The 25,272-nt window shown below is 33.9% G+C and overlaps 1 protein-coding gene across 3 annotated transcripts in view; it reads right to left on the bottom strand.

Moving 5' to 3' along the window:
- Positions 1-25,272, bottom strand: part of LOC145255792 (fasciculation and elongation protein zeta-2-like) — a 157,748-nt gene that overhangs the window by 47,632 nt on the left and 84,844 nt on the right. For all 3 annotated transcript variants that reach the window (XM_080114475.1, XM_080114476.1, XM_080114477.1), the window contains exon 3: positions 8,642-8,750. In XM_080114475.1, the coding sequence (XP_079970601.1) occupies positions 8,642-8,750 (109 nt within the window). The remainder of the gene's footprint in view (positions 1-8,641; positions 8,751-25,272) is intronic.

Consider the following 25,272-nt stretch of genomic DNA (forward strand, 5'->3'; position numbering starts at 1 on the left):
TTCATGGGCCATGTCTACAGAAAAAGCGGATTAGGATTACTTGGACTATTATCCTCATTTTCTAGGTATTTTAACAACGTTTCGGACAATTATAATTATTCCTCAGGCCTTTGTCAGGTTAACCGAGACGGGTAGATATTCTGCATCTCTATCCACTGCATAACGAGCCTCAAAGGTTAATCAAGGTTGGATTTTTTGGTCTTATAAATCCAATTGTTCTTCTGATTGTTGGGTCCGTACTGATTGTTATATTATTGAATTAGTTTGGAATTATTTTTGAGATGAGTAAATTGTATAATTTTTTATTTAATTATTTGGATTATGATCCACATCTTCTAGTTGTTGTTTTCACAACGCTTTGGCCAATTATTCCTCTGGCCTTCGCCAGGTTAACTGCCATGAGATAGAAATGTTGAATCCTCCAATTACATCCACAGCAATTGCTACCTTCAATAGCTGTTGTCATCTCACCACAGTTTGGTCAACTTATCCTCTGACCGGCTTTGGGTGGGATCGGAACCACTACGATTCCAGGTTAACCTGATGAAGGCCAGAGGAATAATCGGCCGAAACGTTGTGAAAACAACAACTAGAATATGAGGATAATAGTCCAAATAATTAAATAAAAAAATTATACAATTTACTCATCTTCAAAATAATTCCAAACTAATCCAATAATATAACAGACTAGTTTGACAATAGAAGAAGCAGATGATGGCAGTGAGAAACACAAGTGGACAGTCTGAACACCTAGACAACATCAAAAGTGATGAGCAACAATGAATTCATGAATGCTGAGAGAGAGAGAGAGAGAGAGAGAGAGAGAGAGAGAGAGAGAGAGAGACAGACAGACAGACAGACGTCAATGCCTGTACCAGGCAGAACACCATTTAAATGAACCAATGAATTCAGAGGAATGAACTACTAGTGAGGTACTCTTACCAACACCTTTGCATATTAAAGCCAAGCAAAATAGTCTTACCAATATCTACACATTAATATTCTTAGTGGCTAAGTGGTTAATGACACTGACCGAAAACTTGGGTGTGCCAGGCTCAAATTCAGCTCGTTTCACAACATTGTGTTTTCATTTGAAATTACTATATTTACTGTCTCTTTAATACAAAGTTCATAAAGTTTGCTTTATGAACTTAAAATTAATATCCTTTTTTTTATTACTTAACCAACTAACTAATAAAAATTATTCATCTTAATAATATGATGGCCAACGTGTGTATTAATCTGAATTAAGTAACTGTTCATTAATCGTATTAAGGTTCAAGGGTGCTTCTTTAGAATGGAAATCGAAAAATTTAATTTCAGTTAAAAACGAATGTTATCTACTTAATTTTTATGCCCATTCAACTAAAAACAATGAAATTATCACGTCGAAATTAGTAACATATTACTGCATTATTACATAAAACATTTACTTCCACGATTCATTGATTCGCCGTTATTATTAACAAGACAGACTGCAGTTACCACCCCTACCATGCGAACTATTCTGAGTATCGGAAATTATTTGCATTAATAACTAAATTCCTACTTTATTGTTTTTCATAAATTTGGGATATTTTACTAATTTTGACGTGACAATTACGTAGCTATTGGTTTTAACTGAATATTTCGATTTTCGTTTTTATTCCGAAGAAAGCGCCAGTTCAAGATATAATTAGAAAAAAAAAAAAAAATTATGAGCAATGCGTCTATCTCACCAACGTATGAACAAAAGTGCATTATTCATAGCTTATACCGGCCAGTCGTTTTTTATTTATTTATTTATTTATTTTTATTGTAGCGGCAGCCTTAATAGCGGCTTCATCTGAAAGCAAAGTTATTCCTGAGAAACAAACCATCACTATGCGGGTAGCGACTACAACTTGTTAAGAGTCTAGCATCAAGTAGTAAATACAGACGGAGCTGGGGTGGGATGGAGGGGAAGATACCAGGTCATACTGAGAGTTGCCTGCAAAACAGAATCAATGGTGATGTAGCAGCAGCAGCCGAGAAAGAACCGCAGAAGACATTTTCTCGGATACAAACAGGAGCCGTGGTGGTAATTTGTAGGATACCAGATCTCAGATGTGTGTTCATGGAAAGTAAAATAGATTAAAAACCAGTTTTTTGGGGGAAAAAAGATTAAAGACTGAAATAAATAAATAAATAAGAAATAAATAAAAATAAATTAGTGACACTTCAGAGTTTTTTTTTTTTTTTTTTTTTTTTTGATTCACACATTTCATACTAAACCGAGGTTTCTAAAAATATTCATATTCGGCACGGCAAATTATTTCTGGAAATTGTAATTTTTTTTTTTTTTTTTAACAATAACCAACAAAACAAAAAAAAGGTAAAACAAACAAATAAATGTTACCAAAGGCACGATAAGTTACTCTTAGCTAACTGGTTAAGTTTTTTTTTTTTTTATTTGAATTTATTTTAAAACGTTTATTTACTTGGAAACAGAAGTAGTTTTAGAGTTAGAACAACAAAAAAACAAAAAAATTAAAAAAAAAAATGGTTTTGTTAGGATAATCGCTCAAAAAACGTAAATTTAACAAAATACTAGTAGAAATTCATATAATAAATGCCACCAATCGTGCGAAAATGTAATATTCTACTAGTATGTTGTTTAATTTTCGATTTGTGAGCGATTATCGAGGGTCCAAGATGATGTAAAGAAACTGCCATTTTTCTCATTCTAACTCTTACCCCTACTTTTGTTTCATAGTAACTAAACGCTTTAAAATAAGTTAAATAAAAAAAAAAGAATTCTTCAGAGAGGTAGATTGGTTGGTTGTTTTTGTTTTACAGCATATCAACCCTTTTCAGGTTATTTAATGCTGAATCCAGTTATTTGGAAGAAATATTTTTTAATAGAATATATATTTTTTTCAAGCCGGTTTCTATTTAACTCAGAGTTAGGACCCTAACAGGTACTACCACTCCAGGTAAGAGTGGACCTGGGAGCAATGGCAATTAAAGGTTGGCTCCACACTCCCCAAAGCCCGCAAGCTGGGGTCTCACCATCGGATATAGTTTAAGGTCATATCCAGGACCCAGGTAGGTAGAAGAGTAACTTGTCTTTGGTAACATTTATTTGCTGCATATTTATATTTTTTTAACCCCTTTTCTGTTTTGTTGGCTATTGTTAAAAAATGCCCGTAATATATAAAAATTACTTTAATACATAAACATTTTATTAGAATGACAATTGTAAATTGCTTCTTATCAGTAAAACAACATTAATCGATTATATATATATATATATATATATATATATATATATAAAGAGAAAGGTAGTTTGCATGAAGCATTACGGGTAAACAAATATGGGTGTATATGAAGGCTTTAGCAATGCAGGAAATTAATTAGCCACTACTTAAGGTCAAAAGCATTCGAGAATAAGGGTTATTGTTGGATTTCTCAGGTTAATAACAAAAAATATTATGAGAGGCTTGAAAGAGGAGACTTTGTTGATTTGGTTGCATTGAAAACAATGGATAAATTAATCGATTAATTTGATGTCAGGTTATTAAATATTAAAAGGTTTCCTTAATTTATACAAAAAATAAGGTAAAAAGAAAAATAGAACGGTGAAAAGAAAAAAGGTGAAAAAAATAGACTTCATAGCCTCGTAGGAGATGTCCTTTTCTCTTCCTTGCAACCTCTATCTCACAGAAGAGATGTTGCGAGTTTGTCTCTAATGTATCGTTATTTTCATGGAAAGTGTTCGTCTGAGCTTCAATCTATGGTCCCCCCCCCCTCGCCAAACTTTCACAAGAAACACTCGTCTAGCTGTAAACACTATCAATAATTCCCCCCACTCTTTATCTGTACCTAAACCTAAACGTAGATTCCATGAACAAAGCTTCTTTCTTAGAACTGCACGCCTGTGGAATTGTCTTCAGTTTTCCGGCTGACTACAATATGGTTGTCTTCAAGTCTAACGTAAATAAGTTCTTGATGAGCCGTTCCATATAAGTTATCAAATTTACCAAATTTTCATTACTAATGATTACTATATTGTCCAATTTCTACTGTACACTCTTTAACCCTTATCCTCGAGTGGCCTCTTGGCCTTGATAATGTGGTGATGCCTATGTAAAAAAAAAAAAAAGAAAAAAGGTAAAAAGGAAAACGGTGAAAAGAAAAACGGTGAAAAGAAAAACGGTGAAAAGAAAAAAGGTGAAAAGAAAAAAGGTGAAAAGAAAAAAGGTGAAAAGAAAAAAGGTGAAAAGAAAATCGAGAAAAAGAAAAAGAGGCAAAATAAGGCAAAAAAGAAAACAGATAAAAAGAAAACGGAGAAAGAAACACGAAAAAAATGAAAAAGGGGAAATGAGAAAAAATGAAAAAGAAGGAGAGAGTGAAAATGAAGTGGATGGAATGAAAAAGGGAGAGGAAAAAGGAAAAGCGTACAAACCAAAAAAGGAAAAGAAAAAAGGAAACAGGTTGAAGATATATTAAAAGAAAAAAAAAAGGAGAAAAAAACGGGATGGGGAGAAATGGGGACAAAGGGAAACAAATGAAAGAGAAAATGGGATAAATGGAAATGGAGGGGAGTGGAAAAATGAAAAGAGGGCGAGAAGAGAAATAAATTAAAAAAAAAAAAAAGAAAAAGAAAAAGTCAACACTTAACAAGATCGACTATAACCAATAATAAAATTAAAAAAAAAAAAAGAACAGGCTTGACTTTCAGGACATGATTAGTTTTGTGGTCAGTAATTATACAAACGCATCACCAACATTAAAATAGGTTGCATCAACCACCGATTTGATTCCAGTTATTATCTCTGCCTAGTGGAAATAGCAACCTCCCTCTAGGTGATGTTTAAATCCAATATAATAATATATTTTCCATGTAAGTACAGGTGTGTTTCATCTACGTTCACAGACATCCAGCTAAATGGCTTTCAGTCACAGATACACGTAAACTAGGTTCCATGACTGTAGTTGGGGTGGACATCATTATTATTTCACAGTGAAGCAAATCTTTAAGACGCTCATCTAGTCATGACAAAATGAGAAAAATAAAAAAGGACTTTAATTTTATTCAACCTTGAGAACTTATTATAAACTAACAAGATTATCCAACGTTGTCTGCAGCGACAAAAGAGGTGAAGAAGTGTGTGCAACATGTTTATATCAACACTTCTATCTCTCTCCCTTTCTCAATCAGTCTATCTTTCCTCATTTCCCTCCCCTATTCCCCTTTCCTCTCTGCCCAGCCCATTCCTCTCTGTTGAAGATTTCCAACATCCATAATTGAAAGTGCAACCGACTGGATTTGAACTTAGCACACCCAGTTCATCATTCAGTATCCACTTCAATACCTTATCCCCCACCCATATTTCTTACATAATTATCTCAAACTTTTTCTCCTCTCCACGTTTTTAAGTTTGAATATAATTTCAATGGTCTGTTTGCTCGTCTTAGTTAGCATTAGCAGGATTACCCAGCATTGCCCAGGGCCATAAAAAATAAAGTAGAAATTATAGGAAGAACAGTGGAGAGTAAGATGACTCAAAGAAGCCATGCATATGTTGAGCCACTAACTACTAAGCAGACCTAGCATAGAATTTAATACAATATAGGAACTGTTAATCTATATATATAAATGGCAAAATGTGTGTGTGTGTGTGTGTGTGTGTGTGTGTGTGCACTTTTTGTGTATGTCTGGCAAAGGCTTTTTTGGGGAGGCGCGCTCGGTTGGGTCACTCCTTAAAAATTTATATACTGTCTAAATTATAATATCTACGAGTTACGAATGGAGGTCGTGTCTATCTTTGATTTGCCCGACGTCTTACGCGCTATTTTCGAGTTTTTTTCCGATTGCCGCGTCTTCGTTTCAGTTTTCAGTATAAAAAAAACAAAACTGAATCCGCATCATCAGTTCCCTGGTATTCGTGGCAGGGACGTCCACAAAGCAAATTGGCTTTGATCAATGCGGCAAAAACCGTCATCTCGGACAATTGCTTTTCAAATGGACACTCCCATTTTTTATCTTGGGTAAACAAACAGCCAAAGTTGGGGAAAGAAAAACTGGTTCGCAGCAAAACTTAACTGCTGAATATGTTTGACCTCATCATTAAATTTGCACATCTCAACTTTATAAGCCTTAAATTAAAACAGTTTTCACTTCCTCTCTCCTCGTGGCCGAACGGGTTAGATATCACATTTTTTTCCTTTTCTTTTCCACCTTCGTGTCAACGCTTCGGGTTCGAGCTTACCTTCCTACCAAAACTTTTTTTTCTTTACACCTCCAAACACCAGTGTTTTTGTTTTTGATCTCCCCCCCAACACACACACCTCTAAACACCTGGGCAATGCCGGGTAATCCCCACTAGTCTATAATATAAATTTCACCTGTGTTTAAATGTATGTCTCGCAAAAACTTTCAACAGAGGCGACGGATTTTCACAAGATCAGGATCATTTTTAAGCTCGACCCTTCGGATGCCAAATATCAAAAAATTGGCCAAAAAATTAATTCCTTCACCCTCAACTGGGAACTTTTGTACAGGGAGGATCGGTTTTCTCCCCTGAAATTTTTTGCAAGTCATTCAACCGTCACGTTCATAATGTCACTTAAAAGGCATTATTTTGACCGTTGTGACGTCCCAACCACCATAGGCACATCGGTAAAACACTTGGGCATCATAGCGTTGTTTTGACCCCCACCAGGCATCATAGTGTTGTTTTGACCCCCACCTTCAGGCCTTGATAAGTGGTAACTTCCTAATAAAAGAAAAAAAAAAAAAAGAAAAAAAGGTAACACTAAAAATGGCTACCCGCTCCTCCTTGAACGAAACCCAACCCAGTTGACACCCAAAAAATGAATAATTATTAAATTTTTACATATTAATTATCCAGGGCAATGCTGATCAATAATATACCAACTTTGTAAGTGTTTGTTTTGTAGTTTTTGACTTTTAGCTGTACATATAAGCACATATATAAAGGGCAGTTGTCAGTGTGTATAATAGAAGACTAGTATGGATACCCAGCATTGCCTGGGTGGACATGAAGTTCGGTTTGGACAAGGTGCTATATTAAGGATACTGAGCACTTTTATCACAATACCCCCACAACAATTTTAAAAAATAAAAGAACGGAAAAGGGAAAAGATACTAGCAAACGCTTTTTGCCGATTGAACCACGACGGCTAAGGACGTCATGGTGCTGCAAAATAACATTTTAAAATATAGTTTCAGTTTGATATGCATGCGTAACTTGCGAAAAATGCAACACGAAAAGTGACCCACTTTCGAAAAAATGGTTCAGTTAATCGCCACAGAATTAATCTTTTTCTAATTTTCACATATTATGCATCCAAGGGATTGCTCTTTCAGATGGAACTGGTTTCGTCCTGGTCTGATGAAGCTGACGAAAGTTTTTAGTAGACACACAAACACACAGACAACTCTCCTTTATATAATAGACTAGCGAGGGGTACCCGGCGTTGCCCGGGTGTTTGGGGGGGTTAAAAAAAAAAAAAGTAAGTATAAGGATCGAACCCGAACCCTTGAGGCAAAGTTGTAAATTAAAGCGTGAAAAAAAAAAAAAAAAAGAAAAAAAAGTGCGATGTTAACCATTGCCCCACTGCGAGATGCTAACGGAAACGCGTTTGAATTTATTTAATTAGTTGGATTTAGCAGGTGCCCGTTTTAATGAGTAAATGAGGTCAAGTTTGACTGCGGGATAGTATTCATTTACTGCTGAACGCTTTTTTTCCCACCCCCAAGATGTTATAGGAAAAAGACTAACCCACATGCGGCGAGCGACAAATATTGAATATTTATCTTCCTGAAATCGAGCAAATTAAATAGACAAGCGAGCTTCGTTGTTAACTGAGATATTACGATTTATATGTGATATAAAAAGTTTTAAAAAATTGTGAACCGACCGACCGCTTCTCTGAAAGAAGCCTTTTGTAGACACACAGAAAAAGCGAACACACATACATACATTTTCGCTTTTATATTTATAGAAAAAGATGAAAATAAAAATCCAATCCTGACCAAAGAATTAAGAAAAAAAAAAAAAAATCTAAAAGTATCAAAATTGAGTTTTGCTTTCAAGCCAAAATGTATCCAGTCAAATTCTGACCAAAAGACCATAGCTTATTTAAATAATTATTTTGAGGCAATACCTATGATGCTTGCATTGCTTTTTGTATATTTGTAAGCTATTGCTTGCACCCTTGGCAATCACTGAGACAATATGGGCAGAACGAGAACAAGAAAACCATGACATGAATATTAGGTTTGGCAGTGATTGTCAGGGATCAATATATGATTTTACACATGCAATACTTTTTTTTTTTGTGAGGATTCGGATTTCAGGATGAATTTGCTCCAACTCGGTTGTGTAAGTTTCATTTCCTCTCAGTTCGCATTCGAATTCATTGAAACATTTGAAGGTCAGAACTTTTGCACTTCAGAAAGAATCAAAAAATTTCTGCATATTATGCCCCCATTCTCAGAAGCTTTCTTAAAATAAATTCATCTCATTAAAAAAGTATTATGGCTAAACATAAATAGATGTGATAAATTTCCAAAATGTTCCAGTTATTGCTCATGGGCAACACCAGGTTCCCATGCTTAGTGTAACAATAAAGTGTAGAGAAATGAACTTACTTTTTTTTCTGAAAGATTTAAGGCTCTTGTATGCAGTTGTCTTGCGTAAGATTTGGACCAGTCAATTGGAAGCAGATTGCCAAAATTTCCCGTAATTGTCCACCACATTCTGGAAGAGATAGATAAAAATTACATAAATTCAGGTTTCATTAGAAACTTTAAAAGTCATCGCAGTGATAAATAATACATTTAGGTAGAATTACAGTTCCTAATAATGTAACCCGGAAAGAGAGAAAACGAAAAAGGAGAAAAGAAAAAAGGAGAAATAACAAAAAGTAGAGAAAAAGAAAAGGACAGAAGAATTTGTTTAATATATCAGCATTTACAAGACCAAAATCCACTCAAGGATAAGGGTTATTGCCAGTAACATGATTAGGAGTATTATTAAAGTATTGAAAAATGAATGGAATCAAAGTTTGTATTACGTATAGTGAACGATTTATGTTGACATTGGATTTGAAGACGACCTGCAAGGAAACAGTCCCATGATAATGTGTTCCACAGACGGAAGTTCTATTTTCTTTTTCTATCCAATTTAAATTTAATTTTCAATGATCACCAATTTCTAGACAAGTAAATGTTGAAAGAAATAGGTAACCATTTTTTTTTTTATTTATTGAAAGTTAGGTTTACCATTTTTTTGAGCTGGCGGGATAGTAATGGACTTAAATACTTGGTCCCTTGTTAAATACAAAATATCGTTACCTACCTGTCTCAATGCTGTGCTTGTCAACAATGGATAATCATTATAAATTAAGTTTAAATACGAAAGTCAACTCCTTTAAATAAAAATTTTAAAATAAAATAGCAATAAGGTCGGAGGTATTTACACCGCAACAAATATAAAATTAGCTTAAATGATATTTGGATTTGACTTTGAAAATCCGACAAGATGACAACTAAAAATTTGTTTCTGACTAGCTAATTTTCATTTGTTATTGTACGGTGTTATTAATTATATATATATATATATATATATATATATATATATATATAGCTACAATTTGTTTGAAAAAATTACTTGTTTCAGCTCAGACAACCGCTAATATGAAAGACTTTAAACAGAACAGATGGGTGAAGGAATCCAAACAGATGAGAACGAAGGAATCCAAACGAACGAGAATGAAAGAGTATAAATAAATTAGAATGAAAGAATATAAATAAATTAGAATGAAAGAATATAAATAAATTAGAATGAAAGAAATGAAAGGATATAAGTGAAGAAGAATGAAAAATGTAAAAAAAAAAAAAAAAAAAAAAAAAAAAAAACATTGAAAAAAATTGAACAATTGGAAAGAAAAAAGGATAGAAAGTTACATAAACGAAAAAAAAAAAAAGGTATATTTTGATGAAAAGCCTGTGTGGGAGTGATCAGCAGACTGTTGGTGCCACATATTTCAAGAGAGCCAATGTGTGTGTGGGTGGGTGGGTATTCCTTTTATGTGAGCATCAGGTTGAAAGATCAATAGTCTTGATTGAAGAAAAGAAGGCAGCAGAAAGAGGAGGGAAGAATAGTAGTCGAAACCATCTCTAGCCGAGGCTTTTGATTTTTATTTTGCAAAATATACTTCTAGTATTAGGTTTGATTTTATCCGTTACTTGCTTGTTCATTAATTAATAGAATAAGATCCGTTTGAAGAGGCAGAAATCTAGAAGACGGTGGATTGGCATTTCATCTATTTGATCTAATTAGTTCAATCATATTTTTTAAATGTTTTTAAATATGGCTCCTAAAAAAGAGGATGTGTGTGGGTGGTCTGGTATAATGCTTTCAAAGCTGGAAATCAATTTGGAAAATCCAAAGTTGTTTGCATTCGATTTGTGCTGACTTGTCTATCTGTTCGTTCTACTTTTTCTTGGAAACTACTGGACCAATCTGGCAGAAATTTTATATAGACCTTTTGCTATAAGGTGCAACGAATTAAGCATTATGGTATCCATTCAATGCACAGTAAGAGATTAATAGGGATTATGCAACAAAGTCGCAGATGCTGGATTAACAGCAATAGCAGCCATATGCAAATGACTGAGCCGGCTGCATGTTCGAGTCATGAGAACGGGAGGGAATGTCAAATCCTGGTGAAAACGAACAAACGGTGCAGTTTTAGGCCTTATGTAAATTTGAGTTCTGCACATTGCAAAAAAAAAAAAAAAAAAAGAAATGACTAAGTCCATCATTTGGCCCCTATCCCTATTTAGCTCTAAAAGTCCCCAAGGTCTTAACATATTTAAATTTGAGTTCAGCACCATGCAAAACTGCTAAATAAACATACACAGAAAATTTTGAACAAATATGGTAAAATGATCCCAAAAATGGAGTTTTTATTAACCCTAAAAGAGTCCCTGAGTTATTAGAAACTATAGACAAACAAAATTATATAGAAATCAGTTAGTTACAACTTTTCAGAAAGTTTTATAAAAATCCAAGGCATCAATTTTTTTTTAATAAGCACAAAAGTGTCAATTTTAGCCATTTTAAACCGAAAGGCATCCCTGGATGATGGGGGGAGGGGGCGGTCCGGAAAATCTGTTACCTTTTTTTTACTCCCATCATGTTTAATGTTTGTGCAAAATTTCAAAAAAATTCCAAGGCGTAGTTATTGAGAAAAGTGCAGACGGACGAACGGACAAGGGTGAATTTACAGGTCCACCCTCCTTTTGTCAGGACAAAAAAAAAAAAAAAAAAAAAAAAAAAAAAATGAAGGCTCAAAATACATTTTTCATGTAGTAATGAGCACTGAAAGATCAATGATGGCAGAAATTTAAAAAATTTTAATGGCCGTTTCTGAAACTTAAAAAAGTGGCCATTATAAAACTGGTTTTAACTTGGTAAAAATATAAAATGGTAAGAGCCATGTTAGATGATCGTAAAATGAAATATTAAATCGACACAATGATTCAACACAAATGCAAAACAGTGAAAGGAAAATTGACCACACGGCATATCCATATCTCAAGCACAGCTGAACCATACTGGACACTGCTGAAGCAACATTTCCACTAGCTGCCAGAAACATAAGCATACATGTTACTTGTTTTGTTTTAAAAACTAGATACAACAATGACGGTGGGTTATGGTGGAAACGTTAAATGCAACCATTAATGTGGAGCACATCAGCAGAGAAAATGTTTTAATGTGGAGCACATCAGCAGAGAAAATGTTTTAATGTGGAGCACATCAGCAGAGAAAATGTTTTAATGTGGAGCACATCAGCAGAGAAATGTTTTAATGTGGAGCACATCAGCAGAGAAATGTTTTAATGTGGAGCACATCAGCAGAGAAATGTTTTAATGTGGAGCACATCAGCAGAGAAATGTTTTAATGTGGAGCACATCAGCAGAGAAATGTTTTAATGTGGAGCACATCAGCAGAGAAATGTTTTAATGTGGAGCACATCAGCAGAGAAATGTTTTAAAACGAAACAAACGATATTCAAACCATCTTTATCTTTCCAACTGTAATTTATATTAGCTTATACACGATTTTACTCAAATTCACAGGATTCCAATTCTTGTTTTCAAGATGAAAGCTAAAATCCCAAGCACTGGGATCAGCAGTCCAAAGTGATTTTAAACCTAAATATGGTAAGGCACTATCATCACTACCTCCTCTGGTAGTTTTATAAATATATTTATAGTAGGATAGTCTAGATATTCTACTCATGAGGTAGAGACAGCCAGTGTAGCAGAAGGTTTCATATTGATTTCTAAAAGTGTACTGCTGACAGGATTGTGACAGCTATATTTTAAGTCAAAGTGAATAAGATAACGGTTTTAGTGAAAAGTAATCCCACCTCAATCTTTCGTACATCTTGTGATAACATGCTGTACAAATAGAACCCATATTTTGTAGTTCAGCAGCAATCATTCTTTCAAGAATAGCTGGATAGATATTCTGTGTGTTGCAATATTTTTGTCATGGTTGTGTTAGGCATGATCAAAAAGATTTGGACGATTATATTTATAGCCAGGGATGAAAAGAACAAACTAATCAATTACCAGAATCACTATAAAAAATACTGAATAACTTTGAATCTTTCAGTCATCTTGATACAAGAGGAGGACCACTGCTGATCCTGACTGGATTAACCTATTAGGCCTCACTGTTCTATAAATAGGGCATCAAATAATTTTTTTTTTTTAAATTCATAAAGATAATATATAATAGTACTACTTACTGCATAATTATTCTAAAGAAAGGATAAAATTCAATTGTATTCATCAACTTCTGAGAGTTCTTGGAACCCTGTTAAAAATTCTTGTGAAATTTGCTAAAATTCTATTTGTTTGATGATGTATGTACTTGTTTAAATGAGCATTGCAATATTACCATTAGTGCAATGTAACTCTTTGTGTGAATGCTTTGCTCCTTACAATAATGTGTAAATTTTATCTTGAATGTATAGCCTCTTGATTTCGAAAATATATCACATGAACCCAGTGTTCAATATTCCACTTTTTCCTTTCATTTTTTTTTGTGCATTCTAAACCATTTTTAATCATTTTACAAAGTTTAAACTAAAAATAATAACAAATTTAGACAACCTGGGACTTAATGGATTAATACTACCATTTTTATTTTTTTACCTAAAAATCTTTACAATTCAAAGTTTCTTTGAGTGGATTGATACTACTAATGTTTGCTTTTTTAATGCTTCTAACTTTGCCCTAGTGGGGGAAACAAGTAAATAGAAAGAATTAGGGAAAGTTGGTAGCCATTCATGAAACGCCTAACCTCATTATGAGACAGACAATGAAAAATGGAAATAAGAATAAGAAAACTCCTAGAAGTTAAACTATATAGTAAAAAACCTAATAAAAAGGTATAAACACATAAGCAATATCACTAGTAAAATACTATAGGTTGGACCAAAGAAGAACTGAGGCATCTTGACCAGGAAACTTATGATCATGCATAATGCACTACAACTGAAGAATGATGCTGACCAACTTGGGTGGAGTACTGTTGCCACAAATGGGCAGGAATTGCTCAGAGCAACTTATCCTGCCTTGACAGAGTTCAAAATCAACTTCATAATCTAGAAGTAGAACTGCCCACTTGTGGAACTGGTTTGCTTTCCAGCCTACTAGAATACGGTGATCTTCAAGTCCAACGTAAACAAGTTCTTATTGAACCATCCTCTTAAATAATCTAATTATACCAAATTTCCACTGTTAACGGTTACTATGCTATTTTCATAATAACTACCGTACACACATTAACCTTATCCTTGAGTGGCCTCCGGGTCTTGATATTTGGTGACCACTTTGAAAAAAAAAAAAAAAAACTATGTGAAAAGTAAAGGCAGAGAAAGAGGGCTGGTTTGTATATAAAACTGTGTAAATGACGCACACAAGAAAACTTAGAACAATACATAACGCAGAAAGGATAATTACTGTAGTAAGACACACTGAAAAAATAAACAAGAAAGGGAGGGGGATAAGACGAGAAAATAAAATGTTAAGAGAAACAGTTACACAGATGATTCATTAGGATGACAAAAGATACGATTCAAGAAAACACTTGGACATGGGTACGAAAAGAAAACCTAAACAGAAACTGAATCGCTAATAACAGCTGCACAACATGATTAGAACCAACTACAAAGCAAAGATTGACAAAACACAAGAAAACAGCAAATGCAGACTGAGGACAAAGAGACGGAACAATAAATCACACACAAATACAGTAAATTAGCCCCCAAAAAGAATATGAGAATAGACACGATCAAGTATGGAAGGCAGTACATTGGGAATTATGCAAACAACTGCAGCTTGAACAGCCAGACAAATAGTACAAGCACAAACCAGCAGCAGTATTTGAAAACGAAAATCAAAATCCTATGAGACATCCAAGCAAGATGTCTAGATGTCAATAGTTAACATGAAGGAAAAGTCCAGCCAAATCATATAGTTTGCTGTTCCAGCAGACCACAAGATGAATATCAAGAGGACAGAGAAACGGAACTGATCAGAGAGCTGAAAGGGATATGGAAGATGATGAAAAAATCCCGGAAAACTTCAAATAAAGAATGGGAGAGATTGAAATCAGGGAGATGACTGAGAAGATAGAACGGATAACAACAATAAAAACAGCTGAAATATTAAGGAAAACCCTTGAATGCAGGGGCTAATACACATGAACTACAGATGCTAACCGGCCATATAGAAACTGCAACAGAAGAAAAACAAAAAAGATAAGAGGAACACCACATGGAATCAAGAAAACTAAAACCGGAAAACTGAAAGGAAGGTACCCCCCCAACACACACACAAATTCATTTGCAAAGGTTATAGAAAGAAGTGGAGAGTACTAGAAATCTGGGGAGACTTGTCGGCTAGACTCCAGGGAACACTGCAAGTTGTTGACAGAGAGAAATCTTTCATGATGGCCTGTGTGAAAACTTGCTAGTCTAATATATAAAAGGCTATATGTCTGTCTCCATATTTTTAAACTATCTCCTCCGAAACTAAAAGTAGCAGAGTGGCGCTAGGGGCCTTAAATGATTGGATTTTTTATGGACCATTCTTTTACGAGTCTTTAGCCAGTTAAAATAGTTTTTAAGGGGTCAAAAATGGGTTAAAATTGAAAAAGTTTTGTACATTCACCTTAGTTTATTTTTAATTTTCAATCAGTTCATATGCATGTCACGTTGGTACAGTGGTAACGTCACCAGCTTTGAATGTTACAGCTTTCGGCTTTGATCCTAGCTGATGGAACTCAAATACTTTTTTTTTTTTATATACTTTTGAAATCATGAATCTATAATAATATATACAAAATCTGAACAAATTAAAATATCATATTTAAGCATATTTTATGATTGTGCAAAGTCCCCCCCCTCCTTCGCTAGTAAATACAAATGATAATAAACATTGTCATTCTCCTCTTGATAATGTCTTACCTTCCACAATGTAGTCTATTCTGTACTCAGTCATTGAAAAAGTCCTTCTTGACTGAAGCAATTTTAATTTTTATTCCCAGTGCCCCTTTATGGGGAACCGGACCCCCCCCCGTCCCACATTAAAAAAAAAAACAAAAAAACAATCGATTTTATATAAAAGACATGCATCAGCTTCCAATTTCTTTCAGCCATAACACAAAAGAAGCATGTCAATTAGTGGCAGCTGCAGACGTACATACGAGACAGCTATCAGGACACAGTGAGCACACAAACCTACAGAGCGACAGCAAACAAACATATTGAAACTATTCGTCTTCTATAATATAAATATCACCTGTTTGTATGGATGTATGTATGTATGTCTGCCTAAAACCTTCGACAGAGGCAACGGATTTTCACAAGATCAGTATCGTTTTGAAGCTCAACTCTTCAGACGACAAATATCGAAAAATTGGCTAGAAACATTAATTCCTTCACGCTAAACTGGGCACTTTTCTACAGGGAGGTGTACCTTTTTATTGCTGATATTTTCGAAAGTCATCTCCTCTTTTCGATTGACTAGCCTTAATTTAAACATTCGTCACTTCTGGTTTGGCGCTGGACACAACAGCAAAGATGTTACATTTTTTTTTCATGTTCTTTTCCTCTTTCGCAGAACGGGTTCGAGTCTGCCTGCTTACTACCACTTTTTTTTTGCTCAACACACACCTCCAAACATCCAGGCAATGCCGGGCACCCAGGCTAGTCTTATATAAATTAAAATTATCTTTCTCTCTTGGAATATTCTATGGAAAACTGGACTCACAATTACTAACCTCTTCAGCTGACTACAACATGATAATCTTCAAGTCCAATGTAAACAAATTCTTGTTGGGCTGGCCCTCTTAAATAGTTAAATTCTACCCTCATCGCTGTACACTTATTAACCCTTATCCTTGAGTGGCGCTCGGGTCTTGATAAGTTGTGACTCCTTGTAAAAACATACAAAGCTAATTAAATGCACTCAAAGAGAAAGGACATTGCATCATCATTGATTTAACATCTGTTTTACATGCTGGCATGGGTTGGACAAGAACACATTTCATTGAGACTACATTTTTATGTCGGATGCCTTATCTGATGTCAACCCAATGAGGTAATGATGACCAGAATTTTTTTTCTATTGGGCCATCATCTCTAAGTGATTACATACCAAGGCACTTAACCCATCTTTTTTTATATTTAGTTATAAAGTTTTTTTTAATTTTATCTTTTAAAAAATAATTATTCACTGGTTCTGTGTACTGTCACTTATCAGAGTCCAGATTTTAACAAGCTGTTAATTTCTTGCTATTCTTTTAAATCTTTCTCTATACGTTAACAGATTGTCATACAGGATAAACAGGCTCCCTTTATCTGGTTTGGTTTTAGATACACAGAGGAAAAAAAAAAAGGAAAATTATTTACAGTGGTTATAGGTAGACAAGTTTGTGTTGCTGATGTTCCAAGGTTGGGATCAGACATTGGAGCTCAGTCGAGCACCTGCCATGAAAATGACGATAGAGTAAAGAGAGTCTAGCAAGGTCTCTTCTGTGACAGAGGGGGGGGTGTAGGGAAGATAAGAGATTATCTTCCACAAGATTATGAAGTCGAATTTGTATTCCATCAAGGCTGGAAATAAGAAATGTGAAGAAATTCATTATTGTTAGCTGAGAACCATGCACACAAACATGAAATACATTAATAAATGGATTGAACAGAGTTAAGGCTGATCCAAAGGCTTCCTTTTCATTGAATACCATACTGAGATGTAGGGGAGGCCACCATATATAATGCTGAATTTTTAACAAGGAAGCATCATGTAAATTTTTTTTTTGTATTTTTGGTAAGACTCGACTGAGGATGTTATTTACTTTCTTCCCACTGAAAGTGGGATGTGACACAAAGTCGAAAAGTGAGTAAAGTCAAGCCAGTGCCTCTAAAGAAAGAACAGTATGGCCTTTTAAAAATTGTCAGCTCTTTCAGCATTTCGCTGTTGGGGCGCCTCAAGCATTAAGCAAGGCATGGAAAGGGGGACCTTTTAGGACTAAGCAGAATGAATGCCTCAGCTTGCCAAATAAAAAGCCACCAAAATGACCTAGTTTCTACTGAACCGATTGTCGAAATTGGAACCTTGACTGGCATATGACCGCAAATACAACCTGATGCCAAATGAATGGTACGGGCCAATTGAAGATTGAACCCCAGTCTCCTGGCCCATTAGTAAACACTCAAATGGGCAGGTTAATATATATTAAATACAGACGTTAAGTACAAACACTTTGAAACCGGAAAATCTTATTTTGTAAATGTTTATGCTAAGTACCTATGGTAAAATTTTGAAGTGTTCTTTTATTTATTTATTTATTTTTTTAAATTTTGCTCCAAAATGTCATTCAATATTTAATTCCAATAGGAAGAGTTTGCTGTACTCATATTACAAGTATTTATTTTTAAGGTCACCTTGGAGAACTACAGTATAACTTTCAACCTTTTCAATTTAACCGCGTATATATAATATACTAGCAGGCCGTCCGGCATTGCCTGGTCATAAAATATGCTTAAATATGATATTTGGAATAATGTAGATTTCTTATTATATTATCTTGGACCTAATATATAATGATTCAAAAGGTTAAAAAATGATTTGTGCACCACTACCGAGAATCGAAACCAAAACGTTTAGCTTACAGTTTACTTTTTCCTTTGACGTTAATGCCTGAGCTATGAAGACATGTTTACTGCAAGGCTAAAAATGAAAACATGAATCAATAGATATTACCTTATGCATGCATATTTGTAATACCACCGTTTAACCTTCATCTGGCAAATTCTATTTTTTTTTTTAATTTTCACACCGATTTTTCCCAGCTAAAACCCAAATATAGTTTTGCATTTATTCAAATACCCTATATATTAAGTTCCATGTCTGTAGAACAAAAACTGACAAGAGTTTGGTGGGCAAAATTTTTTAAGAAATATAACACACATATAAATATATTTAGAAAGAGGCTTGTGTTTACTATAACCTTTTTACAAATATTACGCAAGTATAAATCATGTAGAATACCTACATGAATATAATTACATGTAATAGTTAACTAAAGATGATAATTCCATAAGAAAACTGAAAAAAAACTAATAGAGAATTAAAATGAATGTTTAAAAAATATGCAAATTAGCTAGATCTTTTGTAGATGAATGCAATTCCACAACCCATATATAACAAAGTTATATTTTCTTAAATAAATAAATAAATAAAAAAAAGATTTTTAATATGATTATCAATACAAAAAAAATTTATAGTATATATATATATATATATATATATATATACATACACACACGTTTCAAAAATATTTATGGTAATTAAGCTACAAAAGTTTCTGCATTACATCTTCATAAAGATTTGTCAGGTTGACAAAATCCTTATGAGAATAAAACGCAGAAAATTCTGTGTAGCTCAATTGCCATATGTATTTTTAAAACATACTATCTAGCTCTACTTGCATATTGAACACTGTTGAAGTAATATTGAAAATAGATGCATAAAATTTGATGCAGATACACGAAATTATAATTATACGAATATAAATGGTTAAGACTAAAAAACTAAACAAACACTTAGAATCTTGCAATTTATAAATCTCCACCATTTTTAAAGTATAGCCACAAATAATGACTAAATGTGGAATCCAGACTAGACTAAAGAGTTCAATCCAAATAGAAAACTCGTACCCACTTCCATATTTGTCTTTTCACCTTCACATTTGATGAACAATCTTTCTGACAGAGGGGAAAGATTTGGATTATTATTACCGTTCTCAACTTGAGTGTTATTTGCAGGTTTCGGCAGATGTAATCTCCGACTTTTTTCAGGTGTATCTTGTTGAACTCTGGAATCTGCAGAGAATTTTGAACGGAACCCTTTATTTAATCAAGAAGGGTGCTCTTGTTTCGTCAGCCATGACTGAGTAAAAGTCTTAAAGAATTTGCAATTGTATTCTTAGTCTCCCTCGCACTGACAACTGAACTTTACCTTATCTGTAAGACTACAGGTATTTGAGGGTTCCATTCGAAAATCTAGAGTTCAGAAAGATTGCCGAGTTTGATAAGATACACCTGAAGAAGGTCAGAGGTTACATCAGCCAAAACATTATGCAAATAACACTCACAATTAGAATAGTAGTCAGAATAAGCCAAATTATCAATCCTCATCTCAAAAATTAAGAAACACAAAAATTAAATTAAACGTATATTAGAAGAATGCATGAAATGAAAATGTTTTTGTTTTTCATATCTTAGTGATAGCCTTATGATACTTCTCTATATATTACACACAATGCTTCAAGCAAACTACATCACCTTAATAAAAGTGTTAAGAGATTTAAATATTAGCTACCTTTATTTTTTTTTTCCCCACCTTCATGGTGTTATCTCTTTGTAAAGGTAGTCACGGAGTTTCAACTATGGGCATAAGACATTTCAACCTTGATATTGATGTATAAGGTAATTTATGTGATCGCAAAAATCAATAAATTTTTTTGGTTTCCGTTTCTGAATTTTTGAGATTCGTATTTGGATTCTTCAGACTACTGTTCTCATCTTCAGTGTTATTTTCACAACGTTTCGGTCGATGTAACTTCCGACCAACCGGTGTACCTTGTCAAATTCGAAAATGTTTCTTTTTTTTTCTTTCTTAATAAAATAAAAAAAAATACTTTATCTGATCTAAAATGGAACACGTACATCAAATCTGTTGCCAGGGATGCTGGGAAAATGGTGGGATCCTTCTACCGCTCCAGAAGATATCTCACTACTGATGCAATTCTCTATCTGTATAAAAGCCAAGTACGTCCAAGGATAGAGTACTGCTGCCACGTCTGGGCAGGAGCTGCTAAAAGCAGCCTATCCTGCCTTGACAGAGTACAAAATAGACTTTGTGGTTTAGTGGGGGATGCCCTTTTCTCTTCCCTGCAACCTCTCTCCCACAGAAGAGACGTTGCGAGCCTATCTTTGTTTTATCGTTATTTCCATGGCAGGTGCTCGTCTGAGCTCCAACCTCTCGTCCCCCCTCGCCAATCTTTCACGAGTAACACCCGTCTGGCTGAAACTACTGTCAACAATTTTCCCCACTCTATCTGTGCCTAAATCCAAACGTAGATTCCATGAGCAAAGCTTCTTTCTTAGAACTGCACGCCAGTGGAACTCTCTGCTGCTTGCCTGTTTCCCACCTGACTACAACTTGGACGTCTTCAAGTCCAACATAAACAAACTCCTGACAAACCGCTCCCTTAAGTAAGACACTATCAAAACCCCCAATACTAATGATTACTACAATACTATCTCATTGATTACTATACACGCAATAACCCTTATCCCTGAGTGGCCTTCGGGCCTTGATAAGTGGTGACCTCCATGTAAAAAAAAAAAAAAACCCCAAAAAACATTCATTTATAAATACTGAAAATTTCATTAAGATCGTAAAATTTTAATTTTGAGTGCATCTTTTGTTTCTTTTTATAAATATGAAAACGTTAATAACTATTTATATGAAGTTTTTTCTCCTGCGTATTAACAACAAACTTATGAAATATTTCTTATTAATCATTTTGGTTTAAAATTGAGAACCCGACAAAGCCAGCTAATAGTAATAAAGAGAAATTAGTGCTTGTCCAGGATTCTCCCAATGAAAAAAAAAAAATCTGTATGACGTATGGAAAGAAAATATCGTACATAAAAAAGAATCACGTACATTGATAAAGTTTTTTTTAACAAGACAATAAAATTTTATGGCTAAAAGTACGAGCGATGATATCACAATGCAATTTTGAAAACATTTTGAAGTAACAAGCGAGATAACTCCAACTCGAGATTTTAGAAAACCATTCTTAACTTGGGTAGGAAGGGGCGTTGGAAAAACTCAAATTCACTTAAAAAATGGTGTTCTTTATAAATATAAAACTACTTAATGAATTTACGTGGTTTTTGGTGTATGATACATTTTCTTTCCGCCATGGATATGTACATCATACGAATTTTTTTTATGTAAATTTATTTTTTTAGAGAGGCAGCGGGGGGGGGGCGGATTCTAGACAAGCGCCAAGAAAGTCAATCTTTTCTTCTTCAACCATTGCAACAAGGAATAAGGTCATCATTACGTCAGATGTCGACCGCTATACAAAACAGGAAGCGAATACAAGTGGACATTTTTTTTTTTTTGCTTGGGAGCTGAAATGCCTACACTTCCCACTCGCCAGCTCATAAGTAAGCAATGCCAGTAGTATTAATACCACTACTACAACTAGTATATAGGTTACAATAAATAAAATAAAAAAATACTCTTCCAAGTGTCGACGAACACAAACATATTTTCATTAAAAAAAAAAAAAAAAATGGCTACCGTTTAATTTAATTATTAAAAAGGAAGTCTGATGTAGATATCTGCACCACTGGAACTACTTTTATGTCGCATTGTATATTAGTATAACAGATAAACATTGTGTGTGTGTGTATATATATATATGTTTGTTAACGATACTTTTTGAATGAATTCAATTTATATCAAACTGAATTTTAACTAAATGCGAGTTGGGAATAATTTTCCCTTTGACCAATTTGATACCCCCAAATGGGGAGCGGCATATGTACTGTTTTTAAAATAGAATTATCCATGGACACGTGTTTCGTCGTCTACGACTCATCAGAGTAGCTGAATCTAGTGAGATTCGAAATTGGGACTCCGTGATAAAAAGCCTAAACCTCTTCCACCAAGCTATCTCGCACGACTATATATATATATATATATATATAGAGAGAGAGGTTCCTCTGTACAAGGGCATGAGGATACTTCACCCTACAAGTAAATCCTAACTAAATATTCAAAATAGCATGGTATTCACGGCCCAAACCAAATCCCTTTGGTATGGTTATCTACATTGGCTTATAAAAGGATTGGTCCACCTTTAAGTGATGTTGCCTATAGTAACAACACTAAGCTGGATTCTCCACCAGACTAGATGAATTCTTGTCCTCAAATCCAGTAAGATCAAGAGAGTAAAAGAAATATATACTATAACGCAGTTAACTGGCAAATAAGTGAGAGCACAATTAATATTCCTAACTTCTTTGATAATTCAACATTTGAAAGAGAAAAAAGGACTAGATATCTCCACGTCGTTGTGTAAAACGTCAATTTGTACACATTAACAGCAACGTAATCATTTCGTGTGTTTGTGTCAATTTCTATGGATGGGCATTCGCGTTATAATGATTAATGAAAGTAACTTTTTTTTTTTTTTTTTGCTATGGATAAAAAACAATATAAGACTTACCTTTGTAAAACAAATAGATTTTTATTAACGCACTACACAGACGAAAGATAAAATAAAATTATTTTTAACGTCTTCTGTTGGCACTTATGTATTTAAAGATAACGTTACTTACAGGCCTTCGTACTCTTAAAAAAAGACGCAAAAAATACAGATTACCCTCTACCAATTTAAATAAAATCAAAACGAATTTTTTTTTAGGTCGATTTGCGATTTGCAATTTTATTTCAAGAGTCATATATTGAAATATGAATATACTTTTATTATCGGAAACCTGTTATAAAAAAATCTTTGTTTAAACTTCATATCGCATACTACTTGAATTTAATATCATTCAAAGCTTTTTAAAAATAATTATATTGTAGAATTCTGTTTTTTTTTTTTTGTAATGTCAAATAATTATATTACAGAGAAAAAAAATATCAAGAAAAAAGTATTTTTTTAACATAATATTGATTTTATATCCAATTTTATTTACAACTTTAAGATAAGTGAAATAAATAAACAGGATTTTATATATATACATAAATAACTATTTTTTAATAATTTGATCTTTTCAGCTTTAAAGAATGCTGAAATTTTTATCGACCTAAATTTATTTTGTTTAGTTTTCGTAACATGAAATATAGGGGTGGGGTAGAACATATATTTCCTCCAATATATTTAACAAAACCTACTTTTATTATGTAAGTTTATTTAATAATGAATAAATATCGAAAATTTCAGGAAGATATATGGCTATTACTTGATTTTTGCTAGATTCTTAAAACATGGGTATATCTACAGCTTCAAAAACGTCACTAGATAGGAACGTTGTCTTTACAGCGTCGATAACGTAAACAATTTTTTGTCTCACATTTTCATTATTTTTGTATGCTGTAAAATTTTTCTTAAAAAATATTAGTTTATTTGAAGCTTCTTTTAAAATGGTAAAAAGTTAGGATAATATCAAATTAAATTACAGTTACATCGTGTAACATATGGGGAGGGGATTAAAACTGGTGCGCGTTGGACGGTAATGGAATATTCGAATATCTATTCATCTCGTATAGAGATCAAGTGTTAGCCCCAGTAATTTGATTTTTGAGAATTTCGACTGAAGAAAAATGAAACAAAATTAGAGAGTTTGAGTGTCTAAGGTCTCTCTGTACAAGAGTTTGTCAAGACAACCTGGCATGAAGATACTTCTCTTACAAGCATACCCTTATTAAATATTCAAAATAACATAGTATTCGCAGCTCAAATAAGATCTTCATTCTAAATCAACAGGCTATAACTTTTGTCCGTTTTTAACAGGCAAAAAAGTCATATAACTTTTTTTTTTTTTTTTTTTTTTTTTTTTTTTTAAATTCCTCATTTTTTCAGGAATCATTAGTGCAAGGTGACACGATTACTGCTGGTCGGGAGATTTGAACCCAGCAACGAAGTCATCTCTGACTCCATTAGCAAGGAACAAACCATCTCGGCCAACCTAAACCGCGAGAAATATCGTTGAAATTTAAACATTTATTTTTAAATGTCTTAACGTCTGTCAGAGTGATCTAATGATTATAACATGATCTCTCTTTCATTATACGCACACACACACACACGCACAAGTCTTTCATTATACACACACAAGAGCAAGAGAGAGAGAGAGAGAGAGAGAGAGAACTTGAATGCCTACTAGACACTGTCCTCATGTGTCTAAGGTCTATGTACAAGAATTTGTCAAGACAATCTGGCACGAAGATACTTTTCCATACAAATAAACTGACTAAATATTAAAAATAACATAGTATTCACAGCCGTAATCAGATCTCCTTGGTATGGCTAGCCCACACTGGCTTTATTCATTGCGAACTATTATCCTCATCTTTTAGTTGTTTAACATTTCGGCCAACTATTCCTCGGGCCTTCGTCAGGTGATTACCACGACGGGATAGGAACTCTGAATCTCCTAACTGCATCCTCAGCAAATACTGCCTTCCATAGTTGTTGTCGTCTCACCATGTTTTGGCCAACTAAGTAATTGCTGAGGATGCAGTTAGGAGATTCGGCGTTCCTATTCCGTCACGGTTAACCACCTGTCAAAGGCCAGAGGATTAGTTGGCCGAAACGTCATGAAACAACAACTAAAGATGAGGATAATAGTCCACAATAAATAAATGAATAAATAATACTTATCTCATTAAGCATTTCAATTAGTTAAATAATATACACACTGGCTTTTACAAGAAATGGTGTACCTTCTCTAAATGATGTTATCTCAAGTAACAACACTAAGCTGGATACTCCACCAGACTAGATGGATTCTTGTCCTGGAATCCAGTAAGACTAAGAGACTGCAATAAAGATATACAATAACATAATTACATGATTAATTGAAAAGAGGAAG

Source organism: Euprymna scolopes, chromosome 31 (assembly GCF_053919585.1).
Source record: "Euprymna scolopes isolate OS-2025 chromosome 31, ASM5391958v1, whole genome shotgun sequence".
Lineage (NCBI taxonomy): Eukaryota > Metazoa > Mollusca > Cephalopoda > Sepiida > Sepiolidae > Euprymna > Euprymna scolopes.